The sequence below is a fragment of the Drosophila subpulchrella genome, chromosome 2L (genome assembly GCF_014743375.2).
Source record: "Drosophila subpulchrella strain 33 F10 #4 breed RU33 chromosome 2L, RU_Dsub_v1.1 Primary Assembly, whole genome shotgun sequence".
Classification (NCBI taxonomy): Eukaryota; Metazoa; Arthropoda; class Insecta; order Diptera; family Drosophilidae; genus Drosophila; species Drosophila subpulchrella.
Genome location: NC_050610.1, coordinates 17847 through 36131, shown reverse-complemented (window position 1 = coordinate 36131; position 18285 = coordinate 17847). Strand labels below are relative to the sequence as shown.

The window sequence follows — 18285 nt, the reverse complement described above, 5'->3', positions numbered from 1 at the left end:
ACGTTGAAGCCTGCAGATAAAAATTTGTATCTCATTGACTGTAATTTGTGGTCCTGAAAAGGACCGATTTGTACAAAGTATGTTAGCGCATTGGCAGCACGCACACTTAAGCACGCTCGCCGCGAATGCGACGGGCCAACTGGATGTCTTTGGGCATGATGGTGACACGCTTGGCATGAATGGCGCACAAGTTGGTATCTTCAAAGATACAACCAGATAGGCCTCGCTAGCTTCCTGCAGAGCCATCACTGCCGAGCTCTGGAATCGCAGGTCAGTCTTGAAGTCCTGAGCGATTTCACGCACCAGACGCTGGAAAGGCAGCTTGCGGATCAGGAGCTCGGTACTCTTCTGGTATCGACGGATCTCACGCAGGGCAACAGTTCCAGGGCGATACCGATGGGGCTTCTTCACGCCTCCGGTGGCTGGTGCGCTCTTGCGAGCGGCCTTAGTAGCCAGTTGTTTGCGTGGCGCCTTGCCACCAGTCGATTTCCGAGCGGTTTGCTTGGTACGGGCCATTTTCGAGTTCACGTTCACTTCACGTTTCAAAACACAATAAACGATAGCTGCATTTGCTACCTACTTATATAGCAAAACGAGGAGGGTTGAAAAGAGAGGGAAGCAGAGGCCATCTCACTTGTCGAGCAGAGAGCGGTGAGCGAAGAGCGGGACGCACATATCGTTCGGACTCGCTCGTGTTTCTGGGGTTTTAGGTATAAATAAGAGTGCGTCGAAAATCAGGAATTAGTTCTTCAGTGACTTTCGTTTCGTGCAGTGTGTTAACAGTAGAAAATAGTGAAATATGACTGGTCGCGGTAAAGGAGGCAAAGGCTTGGGAAAAGGAGGCGCCAAGCGTCATCGCAAAGTGCTGCGAGATAACATCCAGGGTATCACTAAGCCAGCAATCCGCCGTTTGGCTCGTCGCGGCGGTGTGAAGCGCATCTCGGGACTCATTTACGAGGAAACACGTGGCGTTCTGAAGGTGTTCTTGGAGAACGTTATCCGCGATGCCGTCACCTACACCGAACACGCCAAGAGGAAGACTGTCACAGCCATGGATGTTGTGTACGCTCTGAAGAGGCAAGGCCGCACCCTGTACGGCTTCGGCGGTTAAAAAACTAGTACAGCTTGTACTTCATTCAGCAATCGGTCCTTTTCAGGACCACCATTCAAATTTTCGAAGGAGACAAATTTTCAAATAATTTTTTGATTTATTGGCATACTGACCGGGAACTCGAAAGTTGATACTGCATATACATATTGCATTGAACCAAAATTAAATTTCAAATGGGTATGGGTTCAGGTATGTATTTTGTAGAGGCTGTACCGCTTGCAGATACAGCATTAACGGAAATGCGTCTTTTTGGCGACGAACTTCTTAGAACATTCCAGATCTTATTTCTGACCAAGTGCTATTCAACGATATTTCTTGTTTTAATGATATAATATACGTATTGGAAAATCTTCACTTCTTTGGTAAAAACTTGGTCGTCCTGAAAAGGACGGTTGGGTTTTATTTTTTATGTACAAGTATGTAGTAGGCTCCGCATTTAAAACGTTTAAGCCTTCTTCTCGGTCTTCTTGGGCAACAGAACAGCCTGGATGTTGGGCAACACTCCACCCTGGGCAATGGTGACGCCGGAGAGTAGTTTGTTCAACTCCTCGTCGTTGCGGATGGCCAGCTGCAGATGACGAGGAATAATCCTAGTCTTCTTGTTGTCACGAGCAGCATTGCCAGCCAATTCGAGAACCTCAGCGGCCAGATATTCCATCACAGCAGCCAGGTAAACTGGAGCGCCGGCCCCAACTCGCTCGGCATAGTTGCCCTTGCGGAGCAAACGGTGAATACGGCCCACTGGGAACTGAAGACCGGCACGGTTAGAGCGGGACTTTGCCTTTCCCTTCACTTTGCCACCTTTTCCACGACCAGACATTTTTCTTTACGAGTATTTCACTTAGTTCACTTTACACACTGAAAACGAATGCTCGACGAGCCCCGAGTAGCCACATATTTATACTTTTGCGTCTGCCTGCGCGTTCATTTAGGGGTGGGTGCCTTAGACCTGAAAACATTGCTCGAAAAAAAGTATAAAGCTGAACGCGCTTGGGCACCATTATGATCAGTGAGTTGTGTTTGTGAAATCATAAGTGAAGTGAATAATGCCGCCGAAAACTAGTGGAAAGGCAGCCAAGAAGGCTGGCAAAGCCCAGAAGAACATCACCAAGACCGATAAGAAGAAGAAGCGCAAGAGGAAGGAGAGCTACGCCATCTACATTTACAAGGTCCTGAAGCAGGTCCACCCTGACACCGGCATTTCGTCGAAGGCAATGAGCATCATGAACAGCTTTGTGAATGATATCTTCGAGCGCATTGCTGCCGAGGCGTCTCGTCTGGCTCACTACAACAAGCGCTCGACCATAACCAGTCGGGAGATCCAAACGGCTGTTCGCCTGCTCCTGCCCGGAGAGTTGGCCAAGCACGCCGTCAGTGAGGGAACCAAGGCTGTCACCAAGTACACCAGCTCCAAGTAATTTTCTCTTGCTGCGTATGGGCAGAAAGATCCAAAACGGCCCTTTTCAGGGCCACAACACATTTTACCAAAGAAACTACATTTTCAATATACCATTTGCCAATCAAATTCGTGATATAAGTTCAATTTGTGTTATTTTTTCTGAAGAACTTATTCTGGAGTTTTATAGTATAGTTATTAAATCATGAACATCGATTGATAACGAGTTTCTGCAAAAAGTGGCGAGGAACATTCTTTGACTTGCATTTTAAGATACTCTGGTACAGCTGCTGAAATCAATGCGGCCACACTTCTTTAAAAAAAAAAATGCTAACGGCCTAACAAAATAATTGGATAAGTAAAATGTACAAAGTTTTAAATTGAAAGTATCTTTCTCTTGTTAACGAACGTTGTAGCCCTGAAAAGGGCTTGTTTAAACTAATTTCAGATATCGAAATCTAAAATAGCGATTGCGAGCAGGTACCAGGTACTGTACTTTGGCTAAATTTACTTCTTGGCAGCCGTAGTCTTGGCTTTCGGCTTTTTAGCGGTAGCAGGAGCAGCTGCTTTTTTCACCGCCTTTTTGGGCTTAGCAGACGCCGCTGGCTTGGCCTTTGGTGCTTTCGCCGCCTTTGGCTTCGCTGCGATCGACTTGGCCTTCGCTGCTGTTGGCTTCGCCTTTACGGTTCCAGTTTTCTTGGCATCCTTGGCCTTTGCCTTTTCGGTTTTCTTCTTCTCTGCGGTCTTTTTGGTGGTAACAGCCTTCTTAGCCTTGGGCTTCTTCTCGTCAGCTCCGGCGGCAGCTTTCTTGGCGGTGGATCCGGTCTTCTTGACGGCTACCTTCTTGCTTTTCACCTTCTTCTCAGCAGACGCAGGCTTCGGCTTCGGATCCTTCTTGGCGGAGGCCGACAGTTTAAATGAGCCAGACGCCCCTTTTCCCTTGGTTTGGATCAGCTTTCCATTGACCACGGCGGATTTCAAGTATTTCTTGATGAATGGAGCCAGCTTCTGGGCATCGCATTTATAGGTGGCAGTGATGTATTTCTTAATTGCCAGAAGCGATGAGCCGCCACGTTCCTTCAAATTCTTGATGGATGCGTCCACCATTTGTTGAGTTGGCGGATGCGATGGCGGGGCAGCAGCCCTTTTCACCTTTGGGGCAGCGGATCCAGATGCCTTCTTGGTGGCCACCTTCTTCTCAACTGACACTGACGGGGCAGCCACTGGGGAAGCGGACGTTGCAACTGCAGAATCAGACATTTTTCTTCACTAAAATACACTTTTTCGTATAGAAAATGGGCCGCGCGCTTATTACCAACCTCCTTCGTTCGGATGAGAATCGAGGAGGAGAGCACTTTAACTGTGCGCCTGGCATCAGGCATTTGCTCTGCTATTATTTGTTTGAAGTGCAAACATATTTTCTTATTTTTAGTGCTTAAGATTCTAAAACTTAACAATCTTTTTATTGTTTTACATTCTTAAATGATCTATTAAGCAGGTAATGTTTTCAAAATGTAAGTATCTTGTTTTTGCGACCTTTTATTGCCTTATCAACTTCAACATAGACATTCGTAACATGAGCAATTTTCTTAAAAACCCATTTTAAAATATGATATCTTAAAAATATTTTGTAACTTGCTAATGAAAAAATAAATTTGAACCTTTTACTTAAATAAGTACTACAATTATATTTACTTATCATTAGTTTAGGTATTTTATTACTTGTTCCAAGTTGTCCCTTGGCTACGTACGAAGTTGGCTATCAAGCTACATTCGGCAATGGTTTTCTGACTGTTAAAAATATAAATCTTTTAAAATATTGTATTTATTCGATGTTTTCTTAGATATATCATGTCTTTGCTCAAGACAGTACAGCATTGGATGCATGTTTATAAGCAGTTTTTACAAAATTTGCTAATATGTGTTTCATGTATGAATCCCATTGAGGCCGCACTCAAGTTAACATTAAAGAAAAAAATCTAAAAAATATACTTAATAATATTTTTCTTGTTTTTTATAAAGCATTATGCATTCATTAACGCATATGATTTATTTTCAGATAGCGTTTAAAAGTTTTTCGATTTTTTGTTGATGCTTGAATGTCTAATGTTGATCGTGGTTGTCCCACATAACCCTCCCTTTCTAAAAACATGCCGACATTTATAACGAAAATTTTTGAAAAACGTGATAATACCAAAAGTACAATCAAATTGAATCTAATCTATTAAATAAATCTAATATTACAAAAAACGATATATAAATTCAGGAATATATATACCTATAAGCAGTTTTTTTTGTGTCCCATATAAAAATATCGTGGAGGTTGCACTTAACATTAAAAAGAAAATATAAAAAATGTATTTTTAAATCTGTTTATGTTTTATTAAGCAAATAGATTCACAAGCCTAGCTAATTTTTGTTCATCTCGCATGTAATATTTTTTAGTTTTTTTCTGATGCTTGAAAGTCTTGACCATCCCTGCCGCATAGCAGCTCCATCGCATTAAAAACCCCACCCAATCCAATATTTATTGATTTTATCAATTCTAATTTCTATCAAATCACAAAAAGTTACATACAATTATTAACTCCACTTACGAAGGAACGAGTCGAAAATTTTTTTTTTTATTTTAACGTTGAAGCCTGCAGATAAAAATTTGTATCTCATTGACTGTAATTTGTGGTCCTGAAAAGGACCGATTTGTACAAAGTATGTTAGCGCATTGGCAGCACGCACACTTAAGCACGCTCGCCGCGAATGCGACGGGCCAACTGGATGTCTTTGGGCATGATGGTGACACGCTTGGCATGAATGGCGCACAAGTTGGTATCTTCAAAGAGGCCAACCAGATAGGCCTCGCTAGCTTCCTGCAGAGCCATCACTGCCGAGCTCTGGAATCGCAGGTCAGTCTTGAAGTCCTGAGCGATTTCACGCACCAGACGCTGGAAAGGCAGCTTGCGGATCAGGAGCTCGGTACTCTTCTGGTATCGACGGATCTCACGCAGGGCAACAGTTCCAGGGCGATACCGATGGGGCTTCTTCACGCCTCCGGTGGCTGGTGCGCTCTTGCGAGCGGCCTTAGTAGCCAGTTGTTTGCGTGGCGCCTTGCCACCAGTCGATTTCCGAGCGGTTTGCTTGGTACGGGCCATTTTCGAGTTCACGTTCACTTCACGTTTCAAAACACAATAAACGATAGCTGCATTTGCTACCTACTTATATAGCAAAACGAGGAGGGTTGAAAAGAGAGGGAAGCAGAGGCCATCTCACTTGTCGAGCAGAGAGCGGTGAGCGAAGAGCGGGACGCACATATCGTTCGGACTCGCTCGTGTTTCTGGGGTTTTAGGTATAAATAAGAGTGCGTCGAAAATCAGGAATTAGTTCTTCAGTGACTTTCGTTTCGTGCAGTGTGTTAACAGTAGAAAATAGTGAAATATGACTGGTCGCGGTAAAGGAGGCAAAGGCTTGGGAAAAGGAGGCGCCAAGCGTCATCGCAAAGTGCTGCGAGATAACATCCAGGGTATCACTAAGCCAGCAATCCGCCGTTTGGCTCGTCGCGGCGGTGTGAAGCGCATCTCGGGACTCATTTACGAGGAAACACGTGGCGTTCTGAAGGTGTTCTTGGAGAACGTTATCCGCGATGCCGTCACCTACACCGAACACGCCAAGAGGAAGACTGTCACAGCCATGGATGTTGTGTACGCTCTGAAGAGGCAAGGCCGCACCCTGTACGGCTTCGGCGGTTAAAAAACTAGTACAGCTTGTACTTCATTCAGCAATCGGTCCTTTTCAGGACCACCATTCAAATTTTCGAAGGAGACAAATTTTCAAATAATTTTTTGATTTATTGGCATACTGACCGGGAACTCGAAAGTTGATACTGCATATACATATTGCATTGAACCAAAATTAAATTTCAAATGGATATGGGTTCAGGTATGTATTTTGTAGAGGCTGTACCGCTTGCAGATACAGCATTAACGGAAATGCGTCTTTTTGGCGACGAACTTCTTAGAACATTCCAGATCTTATTTCTGACCAAGTGCTATTCAACGACATTTCTTGTTTTAATGATATAATATACGTATTGAAAAATCTTCACTTCTTTGGTAAAAACTTGGTCGTCCTGAAAAGGACGGTTGGGTTTTATTTTTTATGTACAAGTATGTAGTAGGCTCCGCATTTAAAACGTTTAAGCCTTCTTCTCGGTCTTCTTGGGCAACAGAACAGCCTGGATGTTGGGCAACACTCCACCCTGGGCAATGGTGACGCCGGAGAGTAGTTTGTTCAACTCCTCGTCGTTGCGGATGGCCAGCTGCAGATGACGAGGAATAATCCTAGTCTTCTTGTTGTCACGAGCAGCATTGCCAGCCAATTCGAGAACCTCAGCGGCCAGATATTCCATCACAGCAGCCAGGTAAACTGGAGCGCCGGCCCCAACTCGCTCGGCATAGTTGCCCTTGCGGAGCAAACGGTGAATACGGCCCACTGGGAACTGAAGACCGGCACGGTTAGAGCGGGACTTTGCCTTTCCCTTCACTTTGCCACCTTTTCCACGACCAGACATTTTTCTTTACGAGTATTTCACTTAGTTCACTTTACACACTGAAAACGAATGCTCGAAGAGCCCCGGGTAGCCACATATTTATACTTTTGCGTCTGCCTGCGCGTTCATTTAGGGGTGGGTGCCTTAGACCTGAAAACATTGCTCGAAAAAAAGTATAAAGCTGAACGCGCTTGGGCACCATTATGATCAGTGAGTTGTGTTTGTGAAATCATAAGTGAAGTGAATAATGCCGCCGAAAACTAGTGGAAAGGCAGCCAAGAAGGCTGGCAAAGCCCAGAAGAACATCACCAAGACCGATAAGAAGAAGAAGCGCAAGAGGAAGGAGAGCTACGCCATCTACATTTACAAGGTCCTGAAGCAGGTCCACCCTGACACCGGCATTTCGTCGAAGGCAATGAGCATCATGAACAGCTTTGTGAATGATATCTTCGAGCGCATTGCTGCCGAGGCGTCTCGTCTGGCTCACTACAACAAGCGCTCGACCATAACCAGTCGGGAGATCCAAACGGCTGTTCGCCTGCTCCTGCCCGGAGAGTTGGCCAAGCACGCCGTCAGTGAGGGAACCAAGGCTGTCACCAAGTACACCAGCTCCAAGTAATTTTCTCTTGCTGCGTATGGGCAGAAAGATCCAAAACGGCCCTTTTCAGGGCCACAACACATTTTACCAAAGAAACTACATTTTCAATATACCATTTGCCAATCAAATTCGTGATATAAGTTCAATTTGTGTTTTTTTTTCTGAAGAACTTATTCTGGAGTTTTATAGTATAGTTATTAAATCATGAACATCGATTGATAACGAGTTTCTGCAAAAAGTGGCGAGGAACATTCTTTGACTTGCATTTTAAGATACTCTGGTACAGCTGCTGAAATCAATGCGGCCACACTTCTTTAAAAAAAAAAATGCTAATGGCCTAACAAAATAATTGGATAAGTAAAATGTACAAAGTTTTAAATTGAAAGTATCTTTCTCTTGTTAACGAACGTTGTAGCCCTGAAAAGGGCTTGTTTAAACTAATTTCAGATATCGAAATCTAAAATAGCGATTGCGAGCAGGTACCAGGTACTGTACTTTTGCTAAATTTACTTCTTGGCAGCCGTAGTCTTGGCTTTCGGCTTTTTAGCGGTAGCAGGAGCAGCTGCTTTTTTCACCGCCTTTTTGGGCTTAGCAGACGCCGCTGGCTTGGCCTTTGGTGCTCTCGCCGCCTTTGGCTTCGCTGCGATCGACTTGGCCTTCGCTGCTGTTGGCTTCGCCTTTACGGTTCCAGTTTTCTTGGCATCCTTGGCCTTTGCCTTTTCGGTTTTCTTCTTCTCTGCGGTCTTTTTGGTGGTAACAGCCTTCTTAGCCTTGGGCTTCTTCTCGTCAGCTCCGGCGGCAGCTTTCTTGGCGGTGGATCCGGTCTTCTTGACGGCTACCTTCTTGCTTTTCACCTTCTTCTCAGCAGACGCAGGCTTCGGCTTCGGATCCTTCTTGGCGGAGGCCGACAGTTTAAATGAGCCAGACGCCCCTTTTCCCTTGGTTTGGATCAGCTTTCCATTGACCACGGCGGATTTCAAGTATTTCTTGATGAATGGAGCCAGCTTCTGGGCATCGCATTTATAGGTGGCAGTGATGTATTTCTTAATTGCCAGAAGCGATGAGCCGCCACGTTCCTTCAAATTCTTGATGGATGCGTCCACCATTTGTTGAGTTGGCGGATGCGATGGCGGGGCAGCAGCCCTTTTCACCTTTGGGGCAGCGGATCCAGATGCCTTCTTGGTGGCCACCTTCTTCTCAACTGACACTGACGGGGCAGCCACTGGGGAAGCGGACGTTGCAACTGCAGAATCAGACATTTTTCTTCACTAAAATACACTTTTTCGTATAGAAAATGGGCCGCGCGCTTATTACCAACCTCCTTCGTTCGGATGAGAATCGAGGAGGAGAGCACTTTAACTGTGCGCCTGGCATCAGGCATTTGCTCTGCTATTATTTGTTTGAAGTGCAAACATATTTTCTTATTTTTAGTGCTTAAGATTCTAAAACTTAACAATCTTTTTATTGTTTTACATTCTTAAATGATCTATTAAGCAGGTAATGTTTTCAAAATGTAAGTATCTTGTTTTTGCGACCTTTTATTGCCTTATCAACTTCAACATAGACATTCGTAACATGAGCAATTTTCTTAAAAACCCATTTTAAAATATGATATCTTAAAAATATTTTGTAACTTGCTAATGAAAAAATAAATTTGAACCTTTTACTTAAATAAGTACTACAATTATATTTACTTATCATTAGTTTAGGTATTTTATTACTTGTTCCAAGTTGTCCCTTGGCTACGTACGAAGTTGGCTATCAAGCTACATTCGGCAATGGTTTTCTGACTGTTAAAAATATGAATCTTTTAAAATATTGTATTTATTCGATGTTTTCTTAGATATATCATGTCTTTGCTCAAGACAGTACAGCATTGGATGCATGTTTATAAGCAGTTTTTACAAAATTTGCTAATATGTGTTTCATGTATGAATCCCATTGAGGCCGCACTCAAGTTAACATTAAAGAAAAAAATCTAAAAAATATACTTAATAATATTTTTCTTGTTTTTTATAAAGCATTATGCATTCATTAACGCATATGATTTATTTTCAGATAGCGTTTAAAAGTTTTTCGATTTTTTGTTGATGCTTGAATGTCTAATGTTGATCGTGGTTGTCCCACATGCCGACATTTATAACGAAAATTTTTGAAAAACGTGATAATACCAAAAGTACAATCAAATTGAATCTAATCTATTAAATAAATCGAATATTACAAAAAACGATATATAAATTCAGGAATATATATACCTATAAGCAGTTTTTTTTGTGTCCCATATAAAAATATCGTGGAGGTTGCACTTAACATTAAAAAGAAAATATAAAAAATGTATTTTTAAATCTGTTTATGTTTTATTAAGCAAATAGATTCACAAGCCTAGCTAATTTTTGTTCATCTCGCATGTAATATTTTTTAGTTTTTTTCTGATGCTTGAAAGTCTTGACCATCCCTGCCGCATAGCAGCTCCATCGCATTAAAAACCCCACCCAATCCAATATTTATTGATTTTATCAATTCTAATTTCTATCAAATCACAAAAAGTTACATACAATTATTAACTCCACTTACGAAGGAACGAGTCGAAAATTTTTTTTTTTATTTTAACGTTGAAGCCTGCAGATAAAAATTTGTATCTCATTGACTGTAATTTGTGGTCCTGAAAAGGACCGATTTGTACAAAGTATGTTAGCGCATTGGCAGCACGCACACTTAAGCACGCTCGCCGCGAATGCGACGGGCCAACTGGATGTCTTTGGGCATGATGGTGACACGCTTGGCATGAATGGCGCACAAGTTGGTATCTTCAAAGAGGCCAACCAGATAGGCCTCGCTAGCTTCCTGCAGAGCCATCACTGCCGAGCTCTGGAATCGCAGGTCAGTCTTGAAGTCCTGAGCGATTTCACGCACCAGACGCTGGAAAGGCAGCTTGCGGATCAGGAGCTCGGTACTCTTCTGGTATCGACGGATCTCACGCAGGGCAACAGTTCCAGGGCGATACCGATGGGGCTTCTTCACGCCTCCGGTGGCTGGTGCGCTCTTGCGAGCGGCCTTAGTAGCCAGTTGTTTGCGTGGCGCCTTGCCACCAGTCGATTTCCGAGCGGTTTGCTTGGTACGGGCCATTTTCGAGTTCACGTTCACTTCACGTTTCAAAACACAATAAACGATAGCTGCATTTGCTACCTACTTATATAGCAAAACGAGGAGGGTTGAAAAGAGAGGGAAGCAGAGGCCATCTCACTTGTCGAGCAGAGAGCGGTGAGCGAAGAGCGGGACGCACATATCGTTCGGACTCGCTCGTGTTTCTGGGGTTTTAGGTATAAATAAGAGTGCGTCGAAAATCAGGAATTAGTTCTTCAGTGACTTTCGTTTCGTGCAGTGTGTTAACAGTAGAAAATAGTGAAATATGACTGGTCGCGGTAAAGGAGGCAAAGGCTTGGGAAAAGGAGGCGCCAAGCGTCATCGCAAAGTGCTGCGAGATAACATCCAGGGTATCACTAAGCCAGCAATCCGCCGTTTGGCTCGTCGCGGCGGTGTGAAGCGCATCTCGGGACTCATTTACGAGGAAACACGTGGCGTTCTGAAGGTGTTCTTGGAGAACGTTATCCGCGATGCCGTCACCTACACCGAACACGCCAAGAGGAAGACTGTCACAGCCATGGATGTTGTGTACGCTCTGAAGAGGCAAGGCCGCACCCTGTACGGCTTCGGCGGTTAAAAAACTAGTACAGCTTGTACTTCATTCAGCAATCGGTCCTTTTCAGGACCACCATTCAAATTTTCGAAGGAGACAAATTTTCAAATAATTTTTTGATTTATTGGCATACTGACCGGGAACTCGAAAGTTGATACTGCATATACATATTGCATTGAACCAAAATTAAATTTCAAATGGATATGGGTTCAGGTATGTATTTTGTAGAGGCTGTACCGCTTGCAGATACAGCATTAACGGAAATGCGTCTTTTTGGCGACGAACTTCTTAGAACATTCCAGATCTTATTTCTGACCAAGTGCTATTCAACGACATTTCTTGTTTTAATGATATAATATACGTATTGAAAAATCTTCACTTCTTTGGTAAAAACTTGGTCGTCCTGAAAAGGACGGTTGGGTTTTATTTTTTATGTACAAGTATGTAGTAGGCTCCGCATTTAAAACGTTTAAGCCTTCTTCTCGGTCTTCTTGGGCAACAGAACAGCCTGGATGTTGGGCAACACTCCACCCTGGGCAATGGTGACGCCGGAGAGTAGTTTGTTCAACTCCTCGTCGTTGCGGATGGCCAGCTGCAGATGACGAGGAATAATCCTAGTCTTCTTGTTGTCACGAGCAGCATTGCCAGCCAATTCGAGAACCTCAGCGGCCAGATATTCCATCACAGCAGCCAGGTAAACTGGAGCGCCGGCCCCAACTCGCTCGGCATAGTTGCCCTTGCGGAGCAAACGGTGAATACGGCCCACTGGGAACTGAAGACCGGCACGGTTAGAGCGGGACTTTGCCTTTCCCTTCACTTTGCCACCTTTTCCACGACCAGACATTTTTCTTTACGAGTATTTCACTTAGTTCACTTTACACACTGAAAACGAATGCTCGACGAGCCCCGGGTAGCCACATATTTATACTTTTGCGTCTGCCTGCGCGTTCATTTAGGGGTGGGTGCCTTAGACCTGAAAACATTGCTCGAAAAAAAGTATAAAGCTGAACGCGCTTGGGCACCATTATGATCAGTGAGTTGTGTTTGTGAAATCATAAGTGAAGTGAATAATGCCGCCGAAAACTAGTGGAAAGGCAGCCAAGAAGGCTGGCAAAGCCCAGAAGAACATCACCAAGACCGATAAGAAGAAGAAGCGCAAGAGGAAGGAGAGCTACGCCATCTACATTTACAAGGTCCTGAAGCAGGTCCACCCTGACACCGGCATTTCGTCGAAGGCAATGAGCATCATGAACAGCTTTGTGAATGATATCTTCGAGCGCATTGCTGCCGAGGCGTCTCGTCTGGCTCACTACAACAAGCGCTCGACCATAACCAGTCGGGAGATCCAAACGGCTGTTCGCCTGCTCCTGCCCGGAGAGTTGGCCAAGCACGCCGTCAGTGAGGGAACCAAGGCTGTCACCAAGTACACCAGCTCCAAGTAATTTTCTCTTGCTGCGTATGGGCAGAAAGATCCAAAACGGCCCTTTTCAGGGCCACAACACATTTTACCAAAGAAACTACATTTTCAATATACCATTTGCCAATCAAATTCGTGATATAAGTTCAATTTGTGTTTTTTTTTCTGAAGAACTTATTCTGGAGCTTTATAGTATAGTTATTAAATCATGAACATCGATTGATAACGAGTTTCTGCAAAAAGTGGCGAGGAACATTCTTTGACTTGCATTTTAAGATACTCTGGTACAGCTGCTGAAATCAATGCGGCCACACTTCTTTAAAAAAAAAAATGCTAATGGCCTAACAAAATAATTAGATAAGTAAAATGTACAAAGTTTTAAATTGAAAGTATCTTTCTCTTGTTAACGAACGTTGTAGCCCTGAAAAGGGCTTGTTTAAACTAATTTCAGATATCGAAATCTAAAATAGCGATTGCGAGCAGGTACCAGGTACTGTACTTTTGCTAAATTTACTTCTTGGCAGCCGTAGTCTTGGCTTTCGGCTTTTTAGCGGTAGCAGGAGCAGCTGCTTTTTTCACCGCCTTTTTGGGCTTAGCAGACGCCGCTGGCTTGGCCTTTGGTGCTCTCGCCGCCTTTGGCTTCGCTGCGATCGACTTGGCCTTCGCTGCTGTTGGCTTCGCCTTTACGGTTCCAGTTTTCTTGGCATCCTTGGCCTTTGCCTTTTCGGTTTTCTTCTTCTCTGCGGTCTTTTTGGTGGTAACAGCCTTCTTAGCCTTGGGCTTCTTCTCGTCAGCTCCGGCGGCAGCTTTCTTGGCGGTGGATCCGGTCTTCTTGACGGCTACCTTCTTGCTTTTCACCTTCTTCTCAGCAGACGCAGGCTTCGGCTTCGGATCCTTCTTGGCGGAGGCCGACAGTTTAAATGAGCCAGACGCCCCTTTTCCCTTGGTTTGGATCAGCTTTCCATTGACCACGGCGGATTTCAAGTATTTCTTGATGAATGGAGCCAGCTTCTGGGCATCGCATTTATAGGTGGCAGTGATGTATTTCTTAATTGCCAGAAGCGATGAGCCGCCACGTTCCTTCAAATTCTTGATGGATGCGTCCACCATTTGTTGAGTTGGCGGATGCGATGGCGGGGCAGCAGCCCTTTTCACCTTTGGGGCAGCGGATCCAGATGCCTTCTTGGTGGCCACCTTCTTCTCAACTGACACTGACGGGGCAGCCACTGGGGAAGCGGACGTTGCAACTGCAGAATCAGACATTTTTCTTCACTAAAATACACTTTTTCGTATAGAAAATGGGCCGCGCGCTTATTACCAACCTCCTTCGTTCGGATGAGAATCGAGGAGGAGAGCACTTTAACTGTGCGCCTGGCATCAGGCATTTGCTCTGCTATTATTTGTTTGAAGTGCAAACATATTTTCTTATTTTTAGTGCTTAAGATTCTAAAACTTAACAATCTTTTTATTGTTTTACATTCTTAAATGATCTATTAAGCAGGTAATGTTTTCAAAATGTAAGTATCTTGTTTTTGCGACCTTTTATTGCCTTATCAACTTCAACATAGACATTCGTAACATGAGCAATTTTCTTAAAAACCCATTTTAAAATATGATATCTTAAAAATATTTTGTAACTTGCTAATGAAAAAATAAATTTGAACCTTTTACTTAAATAAGTACTACAATTATATTTACTTATCATTAGTTTAGGTATTTTATTACTTGTTCCAAGTTGTCCCTTGGCTACGTACGAAGTTGGCTATCAAGCTACATTCGGCAATGGTTTTCTGACTGTTAAAAATATGAATCTTTTAAAATATTGTATTTATTCGATGTTTTCTTAGATATATCATGTCTTTGCTCAAGACAGTACAGCATTGGATGCATGTTTATAAGCAGTTTTTACAAAATTTGCTAATATGTGTTTCATGTATGAATCCCATTGAGGCCGCACTCAAGTTAACATTAAAGAAAAAAATCTAAAAAATATACTTAATAATATTTTTCTTGTTTTTTATAAAGCATTATGCATTCATTAACGCATATGATTTATTTTCAGATAGCGTTTAAAAGTTTTTCGATTTTTTGTTGATGCTTGAATGTCTAATGTTGATCGTGGTTGTCCCACATGCCGACATTTATAACGAAAATTTTTGAAAAACGTGATAATACCAAAAGTACAATCAAATTGAATCTAATCTATTAAATAAATCGAATATTACAAAAAACGATATATAAATTCAGGAATATATATACCTATAAGCAGTTTTTTTTGTGTCCCATATAAAAATATCGTGGAGGTTGCACTTAACATTAAAAAGAAAATATAAAAAATGTATTTTTAAATCTGTTTATGTTTTATTAAGCAAATAGATTCACAAGCCTAGCTAATTTTTGTTCATCTCGCATGTAATATTTTTTAGTTTTTTTCTGATGCTTGAAAGTCTTGACCATCCCTGCCGCATAGCAGCTCCATCGCATTAAAAACCCCACCCAATCCAATATTTATTGATTTTATCAATTCTAATTTCTATCAAATCACAAAAAGTTACATACAATTATTAACTCCACTTACGAAGGAACGAGTCGAAAATTTTTTTTTTTATTTTAACGTTGAAGCCTGCAGATAAAAATTTGTATCTCATTGACTGTAATTTGTGGTCCTGAAAAGGACCGATTTGTACAAAGTATGTTAGCGCATTGGCAGCACGCACACTTAAGCACGCTCGCCGCGAATGCGACGGGCCAACTGGATGTCTTTGGGCATGATGGTGACACGCTTGGCATGAATGGCGCACAAGTTGGTATCTTCAAAGAGGCCAACCAGATAGGCCTCGCTAGCTTCCTGCAGAGCCATCACTGCCGAGCTCTGGAATCGCAGGTCAGTCTTGAAGTCCTGAGCGATTTCACGCACCAGACGCTGGAAAGGCAGCTTGCGGATCAGGAGCTCGGTACTCTTCTGGTATCGACGGATCTCACGCAGGGCAACAGTTCCAGGGCGATACCGATGGGGCTTCTTCACGCCTCCGGTGGCTGGTGCGCTCTTGCGAGCGGCCTTAGTAGCCAGTTGTTTGCGTGGCGCCTTGCCACCAGTCGATTTCCGAGCGGTTTGCTTGGTACGGGCCATTTTCGAGTTCACGTTCACTTCACGTTTCAAAACACAATAAACGATAGCTGCATTTGCTACCTACTTATATAGCAAAACGAGGAGGGTTGAAAAGAGAGGGAAGCAGAGGCCATCTCACTTGTCGAGCAGAGAGCGGTGAGCGAAGAGCGGGACGCACATATCGTTCGGACTCGCTCGTGTTTCTGGGGTTTTAGGTATAAATAAGAGTGCGTCGAAAATCAGGAATTAGTTCTTCAGTGACTTTCGTTTCGTGCAGTGTGTTAACAGTAGAAAATAGTGAAATATGACTGGTCGCGGTAAAGGAGGCAAAGGCTTGGGAAAAGGAGGCGCCAAGCGTCATCGCAAAGTGCTGCGAGATAACATCCAGGGTATCACTAAGCCAGCAATCCGCCGTTTGGCTCGTCGCGGCGGTGTGAAGCGCATCTCGGGACTCATTTACGAGGAAACACGTGGCGTTCTGAAGGTGTTCTTGGAGAACGTTATCCGCGATGCCGTCACCTACACCGAACACGCCAAGAGGAAGACTGTCACAGCCATGGATGTTGTGTACGCTCTGAAGAGGCAAGGCCGCACCCTGTACGGCTTCGGCGGTTAAAAAACTAGTACAGCTTGTACTTCATTCAGCAATCGGTCCTTTTCAGGACCACCATTCAAATTTTCGAAGGAGACAAATTTTCAAATAATTTTTTGATTTATTGGCATACTGACCGGGAACTCGAAAGTTGATACTGCATATACATATTGCATTGAACCAAAATTAAATTTCAAATGGATATGGGTTCAGGTATGTATTTTGTAGAGGCTGTACCGCTTGCAGATACAGCATTAACGGAAATGCGTCTTTTTGGCGACGAACTTCTTAGAACATTCCAGATCTTATTTCTGACCAAGTGCTATTCAACGACATTTCTTGTTTTAATGATATAATATACGTATTGAAAAATCTTCACTTCTTTGGTAAAAACTTGGTCGTCCTGAAAAGGACGGTTGGGTTTTATTTTTTATGTACAAGTATGTAGTAGGCTCCGCATTTAAAACGTTTAAGCCTTCTTCTCGGTCTTCTTGGGCAACAGAACAGCCTGGATGTTGGGCAACACTCCACCCTGGGCAATGGTGACGCCGGAGAGTAGTTTGTTCAACTCCTCGTCGTTGCGGATGGCCAGCTGCAGATGACGAGGAATAATCCTAGTCTTCTTGTTGTCACGAGCAGCATTGCCAGCCAATTCGAGAACCTCAGCGGCCAGATATTCCATCACAGCAGCCAGGTAAACTGGAGCGCCGGCCCCAACTCGCTCGGCATAGTTGCCCTTGCGGAGCAAACGGTGAATACGGCCCACTGGGAACTGAAGACCGGCACGGTTAGAGCGGGACTTTGCCTTTCCCTTCACTTTGCCACCTTTTCCACGACCAGACATTTTTCTTTACGAGTATTTCACTTAGTTCACTTTACACACTGAAAACGAATGCTCGACGAGCCCCGGGTAGCCACATATTTATACTTTTGCGTCTGCCTGCGCGTTCATTTAGGGGTGGGTGCCTTAGACCTGAAAACATTGCTCGAAAAAAAGTATAAAGCTGAACGCGCTTGGGCACCATTATGATCAGTGAGTTGTGTTTGTGAAATCATAAGTGAAGTGAATAATGCCGCCGAAAACTAGTGGAAAGGCAGCCAAGAAGGCTGGCAAAGCCCAGAAGAACATCACCAAGACCGATAAGAAGAAGAAGCGCAAGAGGAAGGAGAGCTACGCCATCTACATTTACAAGGTCCTGAAGCAGGTCCACCCTGACACCGGCATTTCGTCGAAGGCAATGAGCATCATGAACAGCTTTGTGAATGATATCTTCGAGCGCATTGCTGCCGAGGCGTCTCGTCTGGCTCACTACAACAAGCGCTCGACCATAACCAGTCGGGAGATCCAAACGGCTGTTCGCCTGCTCCTGCCCGGAGAGTTGGCCAAGCACGCCGTCAGTGAGGGAACCAAGGCTGTCACCAAGTACACCAGCTCCAAGTAATTTTCTCTTGCTGCGTATGGGCAGAAAGATCCAAAACGGCCCTTTTCAGGGCCACAACACATTTTACCAAAGAAACTACATTTTCAATATACCATTTGCCAATCAAATTCGTGATATAAGTTCAATTTGTGTTTTTTTTTCTGAAGAACTTATTCTGGAGTTTTATAGTATAGTTATTAAATCATGAACATCGATTGATAACGAGTTTCTGCAAAAAGTGGCGAGGAACATTCTTTGACTTGCATTTTAAGATACTCTGGTACAGCTGCTGAAATCAATGCGGCCACACTTCTTTAAAAAAAAAAATGCTAATGGCCTAACAAAATAATTGGATAAGTAAAATGTACAAAGTTTTAAATTGAAAGTATCTTTCTCTTGTT

The 18285-nt window shown here is 43.5% G+C and overlaps 15 protein-coding genes across 19 annotated transcripts; 8 read left to right on the top strand and 7 right to left on the bottom strand.

Annotated features, from left to right (window-relative positions):
* Positions 1-758: 758 nt before the first annotated feature.
* On the top strand, positions 759-1163 carry LOC119546627 (histone H4). Its single transcript, XM_037853066.1, has one exon. It carries the CDS (start codon positions 800-802, stop codon positions 1109-1111), a length of 312 nt encoding a protein of 103 aa, XP_037708994.1. The 5' UTR covers positions 759-799; the 3' UTR covers positions 1112-1163.
* Positions 1164-1488: 325 nt separating this feature from the next.
* On the bottom strand, positions 1489-1986 carry LOC119546492 (histone H2A). Its single transcript, XM_037852789.1, has one exon. The coding sequence runs from the start codon at positions 1929-1931 to the stop codon at positions 1557-1559; it is 375 nt and encodes a 124-aa protein (XP_037708717.1). The 5' UTR covers positions 1932-1986; the 3' UTR covers positions 1489-1556.
* Positions 1984-2648, top strand: LOC119546493 (histone H2B). Of its 2 annotated transcripts, XM_037852791.1 has the most exons (2): positions 1984-2120; positions 2175-2648. In XM_037852791.1, exon 2 carries the CDS (start codon positions 2326-2328, stop codon positions 2527-2529), a length of 204 nt encoding a protein of 67 aa, XP_037708719.1. In that variant the 5' UTR covers positions 1984-2120; positions 2175-2325; the 3' UTR covers positions 2530-2648. The 2 variants fall into 2 exon arrangements, with proteins under 2 accessions (XP_037708719.1, XP_037708718.1); XM_037852790.1 differs by having other exon boundaries at positions 1990-2636.
* Positions 2649-3014: 366 nt separating this feature from the next.
* On the bottom strand, positions 3015-3787 carry LOC119546960 (histone H1-like). The gene has a single exon (XM_037853603.1). The coding sequence runs from the start codon at positions 3765-3767 to the stop codon at positions 3015-3017; it is 753 nt and encodes a 250-aa protein (XP_037709531.1). The 5' UTR covers positions 3768-3787.
* A 2111-nt stretch (positions 3788-5898) lies between these two features.
* Positions 5899-6303, top strand: LOC119547994 (histone H4). Its single transcript, XM_037855051.1, has one exon. It carries the CDS (start codon positions 5940-5942, stop codon positions 6249-6251), a length of 312 nt encoding a protein of 103 aa, XP_037710979.1. The 5' UTR covers positions 5899-5939; the 3' UTR covers positions 6252-6303.
* Positions 6304-6621: 318 nt separating this feature from the next.
* LOC119547990 (histone H2A) lies at positions 6622-7123 on the bottom strand. Its single transcript, XM_037855046.1, has one exon. It carries the CDS (start codon positions 7069-7071, stop codon positions 6697-6699), a length of 375 nt encoding a protein of 124 aa, XP_037710974.1. The 5' UTR covers positions 7072-7123; the 3' UTR covers positions 6622-6696.
* A 2-nt stretch (positions 7124-7125) lies between these two features.
* LOC119547992 (histone H2B) lies at positions 7126-7788 on the top strand. 2 transcript variants are annotated; one of them, XM_037855050.1, is made up of 2 exons: positions 7136-7260; positions 7315-7788. In XM_037855050.1, the coding sequence occupies exon 2, from the start codon at positions 7466-7468 to the stop codon at positions 7667-7669; it is 204 nt and encodes a 67-aa protein (XP_037710978.1). In that variant the 5' UTR covers positions 7136-7260; positions 7315-7465; the 3' UTR covers positions 7670-7788. The 2 variants fall into 2 exon arrangements, with proteins under 2 accessions (XP_037710977.1, XP_037710978.1); XM_037855049.1 differs by having other exon boundaries at positions 7126-7776.
* Positions 7789-8065: 277 nt separating this feature from the next.
* LOC119547988 (histone H1-like) lies at positions 8066-8927 on the bottom strand. The gene has a single exon (XM_037855044.1). The coding sequence runs from the start codon at positions 8905-8907 to the stop codon at positions 8155-8157; it is 753 nt and encodes a 250-aa protein (XP_037710972.1). The 5' UTR covers positions 8908-8927; the 3' UTR covers positions 8066-8154.
* Positions 8928-11016: 2089 nt separating this feature from the next.
* Positions 11017-11421, top strand: LOC119547995 (histone H4). Its single transcript, XM_037855052.1, has one exon. The coding sequence runs from the start codon at positions 11058-11060 to the stop codon at positions 11367-11369; it is 312 nt and encodes a 103-aa protein (XP_037710980.1). The 5' UTR covers positions 11017-11057; the 3' UTR covers positions 11370-11421.
* A 318-nt stretch (positions 11422-11739) lies between these two features.
* Positions 11740-12244, bottom strand: LOC119547989 (histone H2A). The gene has a single exon (XM_037855045.1). It carries the CDS (start codon positions 12187-12189, stop codon positions 11815-11817), a length of 375 nt encoding a protein of 124 aa, XP_037710973.1. The 5' UTR covers positions 12190-12244; the 3' UTR covers positions 11740-11814.
* Positions 12240-12906, top strand: LOC119547991 (histone H2B). 2 transcript variants are annotated; one of them, XM_037855048.1, is made up of 2 exons: positions 12240-12378; positions 12433-12906. In XM_037855048.1, exon 2 carries the CDS (start codon positions 12584-12586, stop codon positions 12785-12787), a length of 204 nt encoding a protein of 67 aa, XP_037710976.1. In that variant the 5' UTR covers positions 12240-12378; positions 12433-12583; the 3' UTR covers positions 12788-12906. The 2 variants fall into 2 exon arrangements, with proteins under 2 accessions (XP_037710976.1, XP_037710975.1); XM_037855047.1 differs by having other exon boundaries at positions 12273-12894.
* Positions 12907-13183: 277 nt separating this feature from the next.
* On the bottom strand, positions 13184-14045 carry LOC119547987 (histone H1-like). The gene has a single exon (XM_037855042.1). The coding sequence runs from the start codon at positions 14023-14025 to the stop codon at positions 13273-13275; it is 753 nt and encodes a 250-aa protein (XP_037710970.1). The 5' UTR covers positions 14026-14045; the 3' UTR covers positions 13184-13272.
* A 2089-nt stretch (positions 14046-16134) lies between these two features.
* LOC119547946 (histone H4) lies at positions 16135-16539 on the top strand. The gene has a single exon (XM_037854996.1). It carries the CDS (start codon positions 16176-16178, stop codon positions 16485-16487), a length of 312 nt encoding a protein of 103 aa, XP_037710924.1. The 5' UTR covers positions 16135-16175; the 3' UTR covers positions 16488-16539.
* Positions 16540-16857: 318 nt separating this feature from the next.
* On the bottom strand, positions 16858-17362 carry LOC119547942 (histone H2A). The gene has a single exon (XM_037854989.1). The coding sequence runs from the start codon at positions 17305-17307 to the stop codon at positions 16933-16935; it is 375 nt and encodes a 124-aa protein (XP_037710917.1). The 5' UTR covers positions 17308-17362; the 3' UTR covers positions 16858-16932.
* Positions 17358-17961, top strand: LOC119547944 (histone H2B). 2 transcript variants are annotated; one of them, XM_037854993.1, is made up of 2 exons: positions 17358-17496; positions 17551-17961. In XM_037854993.1, exon 2 carries the CDS (start codon positions 17702-17704, stop codon positions 17903-17905), a length of 204 nt encoding a protein of 67 aa, XP_037710921.1. In that variant the 5' UTR covers positions 17358-17496; positions 17551-17701; the 3' UTR covers positions 17906-17961. The 2 variants fall into 2 exon arrangements, with proteins under 2 accessions (XP_037710921.1, XP_037710920.1); XM_037854992.1 differs by having other exon boundaries at positions 17391-17961.
* Positions 17962-18285: the final 324 nt, after the last annotated feature.

Bases quoted from the DNA above. Each gene is read 5' to 3' on its own strand.
- LOC119547987 (XM_037855042.1), bottom strand. From the start codon at position 14,025: ATGTCTGATTCTGCAGTTGCAACGTCCGCTTCCCCAGTGGCTGCCCCG.
- LOC119546493 (XM_037852790.1), top strand. From the start codon at position 2,158: ATGCCGCCGAAAACTAGTGGAAAGGCAGCCAAGAAGGCTGGCAAAGCC.
- LOC119547990 (XM_037855046.1), bottom strand. From the start codon at position 7,071: ATGTCTGGTCGTGGAAAAGGTGGCAAAGTGAAGGGAAAGGCAAAGTCC.
- LOC119547942 (XM_037854989.1), bottom strand. From the start codon at position 17,307: ATGTCTGGTCGTGGAAAAGGTGGCAAAGTGAAGGGAAAGGCAAAGTCC.
- LOC119547995 (XM_037855052.1), top strand. From the start codon at position 11,058: ATGACTGGTCGCGGTAAAGGAGGCAAAGGCTTGGGAAAAGGAGGCGCC.
- LOC119547989 (XM_037855045.1), bottom strand. From the start codon at position 12,189: ATGTCTGGTCGTGGAAAAGGTGGCAAAGTGAAGGGAAAGGCAAAGTCC.
- LOC119547994 (XM_037855051.1), top strand. From the start codon at position 5,940: ATGACTGGTCGCGGTAAAGGAGGCAAAGGCTTGGGAAAAGGAGGCGCC.
- LOC119547992 (XM_037855049.1), top strand. From the start codon at position 7,298: ATGCCGCCGAAAACTAGTGGAAAGGCAGCCAAGAAGGCTGGCAAAGCC.
- LOC119547988 (XM_037855044.1), bottom strand. From the start codon at position 8,907: ATGTCTGATTCTGCAGTTGCAACGTCCGCTTCCCCAGTGGCTGCCCCG.
- LOC119547944 (XM_037854992.1), top strand. From the start codon at position 17,534: ATGCCGCCGAAAACTAGTGGAAAGGCAGCCAAGAAGGCTGGCAAAGCC.
- LOC119546492 (XM_037852789.1), bottom strand. From the start codon at position 1,931: ATGTCTGGTCGTGGAAAAGGTGGCAAAGTGAAGGGAAAGGCAAAGTCC.
- LOC119546627 (XM_037853066.1), top strand. From the start codon at position 800: ATGACTGGTCGCGGTAAAGGAGGCAAAGGCTTGGGAAAAGGAGGCGCC.
- LOC119547991 (XM_037855047.1), top strand. From the start codon at position 12,416: ATGCCGCCGAAAACTAGTGGAAAGGCAGCCAAGAAGGCTGGCAAAGCC.
- LOC119546960 (XM_037853603.1), bottom strand. From the start codon at position 3,767: ATGTCTGATTCTGCAGTTGCAACGTCCGCTTCCCCAGTGGCTGCCCCG.
- LOC119547946 (XM_037854996.1), top strand. From the start codon at position 16,176: ATGACTGGTCGCGGTAAAGGAGGCAAAGGCTTGGGAAAAGGAGGCGCC.